Here is a 14,877-nt window from a genome sequence, read left to right as displayed (position 1 = left end):
TCAGCTCTGTAATATTTCATTGCACACTTTAAGTCAGTATTTCTTATTCTGTAAAAACACACCCTGTGCTCTGTATAGCCAAATAAACACTTGCAATGGCAGGGCAGGCTTTTACTGCTTTTGAGAAAAGATGACAGTGAGCTATCGTGTGAGGTTCTGTTAGGGAGTCTACAGCGGGGAAGCTTCAAAAAGGGCAAAGCAGTTAATGTTTCTCTTTTCAACATGTGAATGCATACTTTAAAGGGAGCCTAGGTTAGGGGTGTCTCCTCACTTTGTATGACATGCTGTTGCAGATTTGCTGGTGCTGGTTATCAGAAGTGACCTACATCTTTTTTTTTTTTTTTTGCGGTACGCGGGCCTCTCACTGTTGTGGCCTCTCCCATTGCGGAGCACAGGCTCCAGACGCTCAGGCTCAGCGGCCATGGCTCATGGACCCAGCCGCTCTGTGGCATGTGGGATCTTCCGGGACTGGGGCACGAACCTGTGTCCCCTGCATTGGCAGGCAGACTCTCAACCACTGCGCCACCAGGGAAGCCCATGACCTACATCTTTTAGGCTCTCTCCCAAATGGCTCTTATGATCACTCTTACAGTAGATGAGAGGCACGCATGACAAATATTTATAAGTAAGATGGCTGTTTAAGTTTGTCAATAGCCATGTAAAATAATCACTGAAATATATATTAAAACGTGGAAGCTTTCAATTTTACCAATTCCATTTAAGAGTGTTGAATTAAAGGGCCAACTGAACCTAAAGACGAAGAAAAGACTACACAGATCCTAAATTCTATAGAATAAAACCAAGGAATTCATCTTCAGGATTAAAAAAAGTAGGATTGACTAAGCTGAATTTAAATATGTTTTCTTCTCTTAAAGTTATCATGACTTCTAACATGGGTGAGAGTAACAGCAATTGTAGACGCAACTATATTTAAATTACGAAAAAACGTTCAATTGTTAGCTCAAAAGTATAGTGTTAACGTTCTCGCATGCCTGTGAGTTTTATATTCCTTTATAAAGCATAATGAAAGCTCATGAATTCAACTGCAAAAACTTTCTTTTGTCCTTGTAAGCAAAAGGAAGATACAATAAGTTTCGTGAACCCCAAAATTAACTGGCATTATTAATGAAGTGTAGATGCTAATTCATATAAAGTTTTGACTGCACCCCAAACAGGTGCTAGTCCAAACAGTAAGATCTAAATAGTCAGCGGTATATGATGTTCAATATTTCAGTTTTAAAATTTCAACCTATAAATCAATTAAAAAATACTGTGGTTTTATATTGACAGAATTATTGCTTTTTGGCTTGACCCATAGCAATACACAATGTGTAGGAAAACACTGAAGGAATCCATCGTAAATCTTAGCATTGTTCATCCTTTAGCTCAATTTTCAGCCCAAAATAGTTCAAGTCATATGTACCTTAAGTGTAATAATTTAAAGGAGTATAAATCTGAAAATCTAAAAAGTTTCTTTACCTCTTAATGGCATACTGGCTTTGATGGCATAAATAACAACTTCTATTCTTTATAATTTACACATGTAGCAATAAAAAGTTTTAAAGCACGAATCAGTTCTAGTCTCACTAGAAGGTCCAAGAAGCTAGAAAGGCACAGTAGGGCAGAAAGAGTGTTGGGGGAAATTACAGTCCGGTGGGGCGTCTCTGAGGCCGTCCTCTTAGCTTTCCCCAGTGTAAATGGGCAACAGCCAAAACGCTCTCCTCCCCACCGTGGTCAAGGAATGTCTGTTCTGTAGGTTCCATTATCCATTTGCAATGATTGGGATCTGGCAGTACTGTAATATCTCTCAGGAACCATTATTTGCTATTTAACATCAGGTTCAACATTTGTTATTTAACCATTATTTAACATTAGGATGCATACAGACCACCCGGCTATTCTTACTTCCCCTAACTAAATCCACTCTCCCCAAGGGTGAAGGAAAATAGAGGCAAATCACAGATATTCATAATATACAAGTCTTCACTGAAGAGAGCATTTGCATGTATAAAGTCTTTAGAATAGATTAATTGTATCATACAGATATCACTGGAGTTCTAGAAAAAAATGATAACATGTGCCTCTAGGTTTATAAAATTCAGGCTTTAAAGAAAATGGTATGAGTTAACTGATAGTTCTCGCTTCTGTGTTTGAAGAGACTAATATTTCGTTGTCAGCACAATGTTAAACGTTTTGGATGTATTTCAAAGTCTCTTTTACTGTGAATAGACTGGAAGCCATTTTGATACAGGATATTTAGTCTATATTATAAACCTCTAAATGGATGACCACAAAAGGCCTCGTTCCCATGAATATAAGAATATCTTTGCTTGATGATGCATGCAGTGGAGCAATATTATGCTTATTAACTCTTAATTATTAAGCTATTCATGTTACGCAAACGCAGTTCCCATTTAAAATTCATGTTGAAGTAAAAAGTGAATAATCGTCAATGTGTAAAGTATATTTCTTACAGATAGAGTGATTTTTTTTCCCTTTACTATCAGCACTTAAACTGACCACATTTAATTCACTAAAACTTCTCTTAATGGATGTTTATAAGCTCAAAATGTTTTCAGTACACTTAACATATCTGGGGGGGAGTGTAATAAATGGCCCATGTAAATAACAACACACACAGAAGTTCACCCCACTCACCTGTCTGTTACGTTCATCCATAATCCTCGTAATCTGAATCTTTTTTCTCCCCATAGTCCCCGTTTTTCTTCTCTCTCTCGTCCCTGAAATTATGTATTTTTTCCTTCCTTTTCTTTCTCTTTCCTGTTTCCTCCAAACAAATCTCCTTCTTCAGCACTTGCACTGCTCAGTTCCCAAATTCCTGCATTCGTTCCTGCTGAACAAAAAATAAAAATTAAGCACCACTTTAATATTCTAATTTTCTAAAAATAAAACTCTATGGAACTAATCAAATTAAATGAATGAAAATAAGCATCTGTTAAAAGTACATGGTATATCACATGTAGGAGCATATCAAGTAGGAATGGTTTGTTCTTATGATTAAAATAATCTTGTAAGTAATTTAACAAGTCATTTAAATGATGAAAACTATGCTTTAAAGCCCAACACTTGAAATGTATCTTTTGCAAAGAGTTTCTTACTATTTTTTTAATGAAACTAGGTGACTATTTTCACCCTTCTGTTATGAAAAATTACCTAAATCAGAGAGTTAATGAACCTTTATGTACCTGTGTATGCTAAGTAGGGCAGCTAATTCATTTCTGAAGGGAAAACAATTTCGTGTTTTGACAGCAGAGGTGATAACGTCCCTCGTTATGCAAATAGGATGGACTATTATGAAAGTGCTATTTGATATATGTAAATGTCAACGAATTTAAATCTAAATCCTTTAATCTTATTTTTTAAAAGTCACTGCTATGAGAACGCTGTAAAAATAATGTGGGATATTTAATCTTACATAACAAGCAGCTATCAGCAGTGGAATCTTTTCCTTTTGAAAGCCCTTAAGCTATATCTTGAATACAAGAATCAAAAAAGATAATCATTCATAGAAAAGAAAGAAACGGTATGAAAATTAGAGTATTATTCCATTTATGACTATATTTCTTATAAGCCATCAGTTCCTTAAATTTAAATATTTTAAAAAGACACATCATATCTCTTTGGGGAGCAAGATATAAAATTATAGAAGCTTGCCATATACTGGATATCTTTAGGCCATGAATTAAAATGAAAGAAGTGATCATCAACAATGTAAGATAAACCCAGAGAATCCAGTGTATTAAAAGTATGTATCTTTCTTTGTTTTAAATTATATCTGTAAATATTTGAATGAAAGTGAATTGCTGTGAAATGTGGAAGTTAACAAAAAGGCATTCCACAGTGGCTTCTTCATTTGCAAGCAATAGCTTCAATTATTCTATCCCATCTTATGTCAAAGAATGCAACTACTTCACACATTGCTCAGAATTTCCTTGTTTACTTTAGTTGGTGTCTGACAACCGACCTGACAAATTCCCACATGTATTATGCAATACTAAGCCATTGTCCTGGCTATTTAATAGATTATTTGGCTCCAATTCAAAGTTATTGGAACAGGAATTGGAACTGTTACACATTTGGTCTGATCACATCGGCTGTCTTGATTTCTTTAATTTAATTTCTAAATTCTTTATCACCTTGAGTAAATTTTTTAAATTTAAGTTTTCTGTGATTATCTAATTGCAGAAGCTATTATGATATAATTAGTTCTGGTGGATTAAGTGCTGCTTAAATACTAAGACCATCCATTCTCTTTTGCCCAGCGCCTTCTATTAAACTGTAGCTCACTTCTGCCTCTGAGAATATACGTATGTTGAGTAGTATCACGACCACACAGTGCTCATCAAAACTATTACTCCAGCGGCAATTTTAAATGTTGGAAGTAGTTCAGAGTTTTAGAGTTATATAAATAACACACATTTGACAAATAGACAGGAAAAAATAAGCTGTAAGATATATTAAAAAAAATCACATTAAAATATGAAGAATCCACAAAGCACAACTGCATATTCACTGTTGTCAAACACGGTCCATCTACCTATTTTTAGTGACGGTCTTAAATATCACTCAACTGGACAACTTTCCAGTGTTTCCTATAGTCTTACCTTAGAAGCAAGCAGCAAGATAGAATGGTATTTCCCATGCATGTGCAAGAACCCAAAGAGACAAACAGGCTTCCTCGATCACAGAAAAGCCAACCCATGAATCCACAGCAAATGCATATGGGACAATTTCCTTTCTTTCATTGAGCTGAGGCCGCGGCACTATCGGCTTACAGGACTATGCCTGCCTAAGCGCTTACTCACTTTAAGGTGGAAGGTCAGGGTGAACAGATTAGAGTGTGGAAGAGGAGGGGAAGAAGAAAACTTCTGCGGATCCTGATTTCAAAATACAAATAACCAAACGAGTAGAGAAACATCCCTGGAGAAAAGTCTCCTTGGAAAGACAGAGTTCTTGATGAATCAAACTTAGAAGAGTTCCTCCATCTCACCACCCCATATTTCACAACTTTGAAATGAGGGACGCGTCTTAAAAAGAGCAGAGCAAGGATTTTTTTTTAATTCTTAAAACATTACGGGAAGTATTTTGCCAGAAAGAACTGATACGTGTCAATATGTATATATATAAAAGAATCGATTAAAGACATTTTGAAATATGCAAGGTAATGTAGAGAGATGTAAGTTTAAATTTCAATAAAATTAAAACATTTTCTTATTTCCCGTAAAAATGAATATTTCTTGAAGTGTGCTGCCTTTTGAACATTTCTGAAATGCAAAATTTGATATGATTAAGTACATATGCAGAGTAAGATATGGTGAGGATGAGACTGTTTGCATGAAGTAAAACGTGCCTTGGAACATTCTGCTTAGAACGTTAGATTATGGGTCACCAGGTTTCAAGGCTGTCAGTAAAAATTCAGAGTTAGGAAGGTCAACAACAGCTCAGTAGCTGTTTTCTTAGCATAACTATTTTTCTAACCTGATTTTTATGCAAAAATTATATTGTAAGGTTGGTTTCAAGTACTAATTTGTAAGAGGCCTAGAGAGGCTGAAAAGAGATTATATAACTTCAGTAATCTGAAAAATTGTTTTGTATGTATATGAAGAAAAGAATATAATAGCTGAACTGCATATAGTAGAATTTGAGTTACCCTGAGAACTTTCATTTATGTACAATCAACCATAAGCTTAAAATAATTCCAGCAGCCTTACCACTACTTCTTTCCACATGAAAGAAGAATTCTTGGAAAATGACAGAGTTACAGAGAAACAATCAGTAATTAAAAAAAAAAAAGAAAAGAAAAACAAATACTCTACCATAGTTACACTCTATAGAGCTACAGTCTTCTGCGTTTTTTCTTTTTGCCAACCTAAATAGAAGAAAAATAAAATCATGCTGCTTACTAAAAAGGGGAACTTCATTATGGGAGGCTTCTGTTCACTTTGAGTTTGGCGTAAGCAGACAGATGAAGGCCAAGTGGTTTGAGACCCAAGGAGAGAAGAATTTCTTGTGGACAGACGCTAAAGATCCTTCTCCCACCCTGGCTCTCTCATTTACAAACAAGTTCCCTGAGTGACACACACCTCCCTCCCTTCCCCCTCTCCTCCCCTCACTCCCTCCCTCCCACAAATCCCTCCCAGTAACACAGAAGAATCTTGACAGAATGGCAGGAAACACGCACAGACTGGTCAGGGAAGGATATGATGTCAGCAACCACGAACAATAAAAGGTGTAAAGGTGCTTCCTTCCCTAAACTGTTCCAGAAGTGTAAAATGGGAACCAAAACTCTTCACTTCCTTCTCTGAGCAGAACTGTCTGAGTGTGCTGGGCTGCTCACCCCACACAGAGAGGCCTTTGAGAGGTTCAGATAAGGGACAAGGAGAAAAATCCAGACACGGGGACAACATTTCTAACTCCTATTTTTAAAACACCTGAGAAAAAAATCCATTTCAGCTCTAGGTTAGTATTTTATATGAGTGCTTTAAGAAATAAAAATAAGAAAACCAACAAGTTCATTTTGGTGAAGTAGGAGATACACTGCAATTACCATTTACCATACCTCACCCAAATCATCTGACATAGCTAATGCAGCCATATAATCTTAATTTACTCTCTCGAGGCAAATGAAGAATTCTATACAGCAAAGAGCCAGATGGATACTTTGGTTTTTGGTAAAAAACAGAATCATGAAAACTGTTAAGAAAAATCAATGTTTGTTGGGAAAATACACGGATTACTTCTTTGCCCCCATAATTAAAAAAAAAAAGATATACTGGGTGGTGGTGAGGCAGGGGGGCAAGAGACTCCTATGTTATTGAAGCTTTCAGAGTTCTTAAAAAAATTCAGACTAAGAACCAAAGTAACTAACATAAACTTTCAGTATACAGTGAAACTATTTATTTTAGTCTCATCACTATTAGTTTCTTTCTAACATGGAAATGGCAGTCTACCATAAGATTTCTGTAGGAAGAAAACCACATATCAAGTGAATCTGAGTCATCTTCAGATTTCAATCATCTTCCCACAACACTTTGATTTAGAAATTAAACATAACCTTCAGTTTTGTGTTTTGATCTTAGAGTGAGACTGCCATGCCACACTGAAAGATGTGGGAAGAAATTAATTCTCTGCTGCTAAACTTATCTGTGCAAAGCATGTATTTTGCTACAATAAGCACCGTGCAGTCACTTAAATAAAAACAGCCTATGAATAATGACAAAACATTAAAATATGTGATGTCAGTTTGCAATAAAGAATTCTGGTTTTCTTTTACTCATATTAGCAAATAACTTTTTCACTGACTCACATTTTCACTACCACTAGCATCTTCATAAAATGTTTTGTAAAAACTCCAAGCTGAAAAGCAAGCATGCTATATCACACAAGAAATTATACGGCTATATAAATACAAGCTGGATACTTAGCAAGGGACAAAAATGATCATAAGCCCAGTTGCTGCAAGCCTGGTATTACTAATTCAAACAATTAAATGATTCATTATTAGTTTAAGTGGAAAACTTTGCTCATTATGGTGCATCTAGATACATTTAACTTTCTACTTTATGATATGTTTGAAAGACACATGAGGCATGTAATTATATTTTGGTTAAAAGGAACAAGCAGATCTCTTAATTTTTTTCTCTTAAGAAGTATTCTGAACTTCAAAAGATATAATAATTATTAATCTTACTGTTATTCAACTATGTGATGTCTTAGGAGTTAGGGAATATTTCTTTGGTCCTGAAAGTCACTTCACTTCTCTCTAAGCTTACCATGTATTATATAAAATGTTATACTACCCTAGCTATGAATGCAAGCTGAATTTGTCCTAAAGACACATAGCTAAGACATCCTCTTAAGGGTAATAAAATTACCCATTCTTCCCCACTGGATTTCATTATCATGAATATAAACAAAGTTATTTTCTCAATTTATTCCAAGTTAATATGATGAATTTTTTTTTTTTTTTTTTTTGCAGTACGCGGGCCTCTCACTGTTGTGGCCTCTCCCGTTGCGGAGCACAGGCTCAGCGGCCATGGCTCATGGGCCCAGCCGCTCCGTGGCATGTGGGATCCTCCCGGACCGGGGCACGAACCCGCGTCCCCTGCATCGGCAGGTGGACCCCCAACCACTGCGCCACCAGGGAAGCCCAGTACGATGAATTTTGAGTCATCTTCAGAACGGTAACATAATGTCAACTGTCTTTCAGTTCCCCACACCTGCCAGGCTCCTTCCTGCCACAGCGCACATGCAATTCCTGCGGCCTGGAGCGCTCCTCCCTCCCCTCTGTGCCTCCTTAACCTCTTCCCTTCCTTTCTGTCTCAGCATATTTCATCTCTCCAGGAAGCACTTCGCGCTCTCCTGATCACATCAAATTCCCCTATAAGGACTCATAGCACCATGTCCTCCTTTGTAGCACTTGTCACAACTGAAATTGCCTGTCTGCCATCTTCCTCAACATCTGTGGGCCAAGTCTGTTTTATCTGACTTTTGCGTTTTCAGTTTCTACCCTAGTGCCAGGCATATAGTAGGAGTTAATAACTATGAGTTGATTAATGAATTAATTAAGATTTTTATCTCTCAGGTGAATATTTTCTTCAGTCACTATTTTTAATGACTATTAAGAACATTTTCATTTATACAGAAGCAGACTGATAACCTCACTTAATCTTTCATTATATTTATATAGCATCTCATATATGGAATAAGAATAATTTATACTGAGAAGTGGAAACTGAATGGATTTTGGAGTCAGAAAAGCTCAGGGTATGAACTCTAACTTGGTACTTAGAAGCTGAGTGGCTAAAGACTAATGACTTAATCACTTGGAACCACTCTTCCCTTGCCTTACAAAAAGTTGGGAATGTACTTCTTCATCTGCAGGATGGTTGTAATCATTAAATGTGGTACTATAGGTGAAGACTAGGTACATAGTAGGACTGGGAACATGGTTTACTACTTGCAAGATTGCTTCAGTTTTGAGGCATAAACTGAAAGTCATACACAATAAGGTTATCAAGTGAACCATAGTCTTTAGATATACCGCGAAGACCTTACTTTGCAGAGATGATGATGGGCAACTTCTAAAGGTAATACCTCATTTATCCATTAACAATAATCATTATATGAAGAGAAACTTACAGTGTTATAAAAGTTAAGAAGTTCCTCATAAGTATCAGTCATGGAAGAGCTTCAGGCTGCAAAAGTAGAAATAACTAGGGAAATACATCAATTTTCCCAATGACCACGGCTGCTGAAAACTCTACATTAATGTTTCTAGTCCTACTTTAATATCTTTCCCCAAGGACAAAAGGAGATGAAATGTATGTCAGAAATATAATAAGGCTAAAAAGGAACTCGTTTTGAAAACCCCTGCAATTAATTTAATAAGTGGGCCTAACCTGCCATTATCACTGATATAAATCATTTTATTTACACAATTCTAGAATTTAGGAGACACTTACCTTTAAACAACTGTATTGCATTATAAACAATTTAATAAACACGAGGGAAGCACAGCTTCCCAGTCATTATCACCCATGGTATATTTTGCCTTGGACATTTTTTTCACACTGGAGCTTAAACGGCCTTCTCCAACCCCCACGCTAAAATAAACTCCAAACAGTCTAAGTATGTCAAAAGCCTTGTGCTATCCAACCACACCACAGTTTTTAGTCTTTCTACATCATATTGAGTAATTAAGTCAGGGTTCTAGCAAGTCTTTGTTTTCCTAATTTTTCACCATGTTTTCTTCCAAAGGCCACTTCGTGATGCGGCAGGGCTCACCACAAGGTAAATCCGCAGTGTCCTCATCACAAAGCGAGAGCTATTAAGCATCACAGAGTGTGTTCTGTTCCCCAGCTGTAACTTTTCCAAAAGCAAATGCAGCTGGATTTTTTGTTGCTGTTATTGAACAAAGCAAGTTAAGCACTACACAACACCAATATCAGTGAAACAAAACTGTCAGCCTTCAACGCAAGCTAGGCTTGAAATGGCAGATGTTGCTATTATAAATTTTCATCTTGGGCTTCCCTGGTGGCGCAGTGGTTGAGAGTCCGCCTGCCGATGCAGGGGACGCGGGTTCGTGCCCCGGTCCGGGAGGATCCCACATGCCGCGGAGTGGCTGGGCCCGTGAGCCATGGCCGCTGAGCCTGAGTGTCCGGAGCCTGTGCTCCGCAGCGGGAGAGGCCACAATGGTAAAGGCCTGCGTACCACAAAAAAATAATAAAAAAAATTTTCATCTTATGACAAAAATCTGAATTCCCAGGCATCTAATGGTCCTGTCAGAAAAATCTTACATTCATTATTTTCTTAATCTTTAATATATCATATTTCATTATTAAAATGTAAATATTCTACACATTTTTTCCTCAAAAGCCTGAGTGTATGAGACACAGTCTTCAGCCTTACTAATACATTTGTGTGTCCGTATGTGTTTGTACAGAGGTAATATTTTCCTATAAAACTGCAGAAAATGGAAAAAACATATTTTAGTCTTTCATAATATGTGGGTAAAACGAGTACATTTTAAGATATCTGAGTAGTCCTGAGTATTATCACTAGTAAATAATCACAGTATTATTAGGATTGTGATATGAATGGTTAAAAGGACATTCTAAGTAAAAAAATAATACTCTGTATTCAAACATTACATTAATGATTGAAAATTATGTCCTTGAAAATAATCTGCCTCTGTTGTTATTTACCTTACCAATTTATGTAACATTTAAGGATGACCTTGAAATGAGAATACTATTGTCCTCCTGCCAATGTTTTTGTTCTACATTAAGAATATGCTTGATAAATCATCTGCTATTTACATTCACTGAATGTCGTTTACTTTTGTCTCTAGCTAAACTTTAGAAATTTAAAACGTTTATATAAAAACCTTCTATGATAATTTATATAATAGTCAAAATGCCAGTCATACCTCAAATCGAAAAAAAGATATTTGATATTACTATTATATGTGGCTCAACATGGAACCCCGTGATTCATCAATTTTTCGATTTCTCTTCATCTCCTTTACAGCATCCTAATCAACCTAATTAAGGCTTTGTTCATCTGAAACCTCTGATGACAATTTGTTTAACTCTATCCCACTGTGGTCTTCTTATAAGGAGAATTACATCTGATCTTCTGACAGCAATCATTAAATGATCCCAACTGGCCCCAATTAAGCCACATGGCTCACGGCTTCCATGTAGTCAAGTGCCAAGTTCTCTGTTTCATTTACACATCATTCTTGGTTTATTTTCTTAAAGCCAATTAAGTATATGTGTCTTATCAAGTGGAACTAAATTTCCTTGTGTCCACTAGCTCAAGACAGGGCACCACCTGACTCCACAGTCACACTGAAGATCATGCAGGACCCCTGAAGCCTTTCTCCCTAGCAGTAGTGCTATTAATGAAAAAAAAAAAAAAAAAAACTTTACTTACTCAGGATGAAATTCATGCACATGTACCTCCTCAAAACAATACACATGTTTAAACAGTTCTGGCTAACATAAATCAACAACAACTTTTCATTTGGCTTATTTACAAGGATCTTTTATAGAGTAGTACCTGCATTTAGTTGAGTTTAATATTCCTTTTTTTTTGAACATTTGAAATGATCCCTTTAAGACCCTCTGAAACAGCAGTACCAAAGTAAGACTTCTGAAGTTAACCTTTCTTACCCTTAATTTCTGCTCTAATTTTTTCACGTATACTCAATTGTAAGTTCTATAATGATGTTCCCAGGCCTTCCTATGTGCGCAGGTAGCCTCAGGATTTAGAGCTCATTGATTGTGTGCTACTCCAGGGAAATGGCTGATTAAAAACAGCCTCTTGAGGAGTAGCTCCTATTCACATCTGGCTCATCTTATTCTAAACTCTTAATACCTGTATGGAAATATGACCCCTAGCTTTGGCTTTGGAGAACCTCAGTTCACAGATCCTTTACCTTAGGTGGCAAGGCAGAAACACAGTGAAATTAATCTCAGTATGACTGGTGTTTGAAACAGTTTCTGAAGACCTTAATCACTGCCCTGACTACTTTCCTGTGAATATAAACAAATGCACTGTATTTTTATACCTAGTCTAACAATAGCTATCACTGATCATCTGCTGGTGTCTGATGCAGGCTATCTGTCACAGTTCTCAGAGTAGAAGAATTAGAACATATCTGTTCATCCTAATCATACATTAAAAACTGACATTAGGACAGATGACTGGATGGATGTTATGCATCTTATAGGACATTAACCTTGATGGAACATGTAATTCCTTTTATCATTTGACCAACAGATGGAACTACAAAGAAAAAAGAAAATACAATGGAATCTTTGGCATACTGATGTTTGGCAACACCTGGAAAAAAAGAGTATGTGCATTTTCTTTATGATAGCTAAATACATACTTGATCAGCTCTCAATAAATAACTGTTCTTTTCCTCATGCAAAGAGGAAAATTCAAAATATTTATTACAAAATGCTGATGATTTAGAAAACACCAACCCCACAAATGACTGACTTTGCTACAAAATGTCTAACAAATGTATTAAAATTTTAGTAAAGCACAACAGACGCTCGGGTATTGTATTATGAAATATTTCTCACTGTATTATAGTAATCTCCAATAAGATTTGATGTTAATTTTAGAGCATGCTTCTGCTAAAAAGGGCAAACCCTGCAACAGATTTAGTACAAAGAAGCTGAAAATATCCCGTGGAAAAAAAAAATCTGTAGCGAAATCAGCCAGCCCAAATCCTGCCATTACTCAGCACTGCAGTGACGTGCGGATGTTTGTAGTGGTTTGAGGAGCCAGCAGGGGTGGAAACTCTACGTACTCGACTCCAACATGATTGCAATTGAACCTCATCAAAGTAAGAGCTCATAATTTGTCACAGAAAACAGCCAATTAACATATGTTAGAAAAAGGCTTCATAAAGATAATATATGATTAAAGACCCAGTGCAGCTGTTGAAAATCAAAACTATGCATTTAAAAAAGAAATCTCAGCCTGAGCTTCCGTATGGTTAAACTGATAATGGCTACTATGATTTTTTTTTTTTTTCGTAAGTAGAAAAATATAATTACAATGCTTCTCATAAGTTTGGGGTTATGGCGAAAGGGAGAACTGGGTACTGTGGCACTATTTATTATGCCTTACTTACTTCTATAAATAGTTGAAACCCTTGCCAAAACTCTGTAGTTACTTTGTTATAGTGCTATTTTAAAACACAGACCTTCATTGTGAGCTAAATGGCCTTCAGGATGCACTTTGTAGTTGGAGCATTCCTCTCAAAACTATATCCTCCCTTTATCTGTGTAAAACTCCAGGACAAGAGGACTCTACATGACTGGCCCTCTGACTGTAAAACACGCTAGGGCTGTGTAACGCATGGCTTGAATACATCAGAACTTTTGTCAGGGGTGGTGGTCAGGAATGGTGACGGTTGTGACGGTTAAATGTCAGAAATGTGATTAAGGTGCCTGTACGCAGTGCAGATCCTCTAACAAGACACAAGGCAGTCTATCTGCCCCAGCTTTGGAGCAGATGAACTATACGTAGCTATATGTATTTGGTGTAGTCTCATTATAGATGTTAAATTAAACTCTAGCTTGGACCACGTGGGCAATCAAATCCTGGCCAAGTTGATGTCATCAGAGGCCAAGAGCCAAAATCATGATGTTTAATATTACAGATATCAATGAAAAAGTCTGATCAACAGTCACAGAGACATAAACGCATCAAGCACAATTAAGAGGTGCCAGAGATACCACTGTGCACCAAACAGAGGTCCTGGTCGTCATGAACCCGAGGCTTTAAAGGGAGAATGAAGCAATAAACAAGAGAATACAATGATTTTAGAGAGAAAACTGCTACGGAGAAAATACCACAGCAGAACAGGCTAGGTAGGGGTGACTGAACAGGAAAGGGCTGACTGAGGTGAATAACGCTGTCAGGGAAGGGTTATTTGAAAAGATGACATCTGAGGAGAGATGTAAACCATGGATGGAGCAAGGCTGCATTTGGAGGGTGAACACTCCAGCACTCCACCTGTCGCTGGTGGTATAAATTTGGCCAATTCATAGTTTCCTAAACCTTAAGTTTCCTCAGCTATAGAATGGGAATAACAACACATATATTCTATAATGAGGTTGTGAGGCTCAAATAAAAAAATAGATCCACATTCATTTGTAAAAATTTAGTTGGATGCAATTCAATTTCTGAAATTCTTTGTGTAAACTTGTTTAATTTTATGGAAATTATAAATACTTTGAAACACAGAGAATATACTATAATGCAAAAGGTTTCTAAATTTATATTAGTTGGATCCAATGGTGTGTTCTCCCTTGAGATGTGGTTATTTCACTGAAGTAATGCCCACTGGTTGAAATAGGTCTTGTGGATATAAGTTCATTTTGCAGTGCTAAATATGGATAGTACCATGAGCAATCTGACAAACACAACACAAAATACAGAATTATATTTTTTAAATCGTATATATATATATATTTTCGCGGTATGCGGGCCTCTCACTGTTGTGGCCTCTCCCGTTGCGGAGCACAGGCTCTGGACGCGCAGGCTCAGTGGCCATGGCTCACAGGCCCAGCCGCTCCGCGGCATGTGGGATCTTCCTGGACCAGGGCACGAACCCGTGTCCCCTGCATCGGCAGGCGGACTCTCAACCATTGCGCAGCCAGGGAAGCCCTAAATCGTATTTTTAAAACTCTTTTAGAAATAAACAATCTCACAACATTACTAATGTAACAGTCATTGTTTTAGGATGATTTATTTCCTCTCTCATAGGACCCAACTCCCAAGCAATCAGCACAGTTTTGATTAAGCTCTCAGTGATAATCAATGAGA

At 37.0% G+C, this 14,877-nt stretch overlaps 1 protein-coding gene across 15 annotated transcripts in view; it reads right to left on the bottom strand.

Annotated features, from left to right (window-relative positions):
* The window catches only part of MEF2C (myocyte enhancer factor 2C), a 148,436-nt gene that overhangs the window by 91,944 nt on the left and 41,615 nt on the right, over nt 1–14,877 (bottom strand). For 6 of the 15 annotated variants that reach the window (XM_032627756.1, XM_032627753.1, XM_032627755.1 and 3 more), the window contains exon 2: nt 2,659–2,854. In XM_032627756.1, coding sequence (XP_032483647.1) covers nt 2,659–2,712 — 54 coding nt within the window. In that variant the 5' untranslated portion in view covers nt 2,713–2,854. Of the gene's footprint in view, nt 1–2,658; nt 2,855–4,625; nt 4,738–5,748; nt 5,761–5,837; nt 5,861–5,924; nt 6,063–14,877 lie in introns of those variants that run through there. The other 9 variants (XM_032627742.1, XM_032627751.1, XM_032627743.1 and 6 more) reach the window with 8 other exon arrangements.

The sequence above is a fragment of the Phocoena sinus genome, chromosome 3 (assembly GCF_008692025.1).
Source record: "Phocoena sinus isolate mPhoSin1 chromosome 3, mPhoSin1.pri, whole genome shotgun sequence".
NCBI classification, from domain to species: Eukaryota; Metazoa; Chordata; class Mammalia; order Artiodactyla; family Phocoenidae; genus Phocoena; species Phocoena sinus.
The sequence above is the reverse complement of the archived record's forward strand: the minus strand, read 5'-3'. Positions and strand labels throughout refer to the sequence as shown.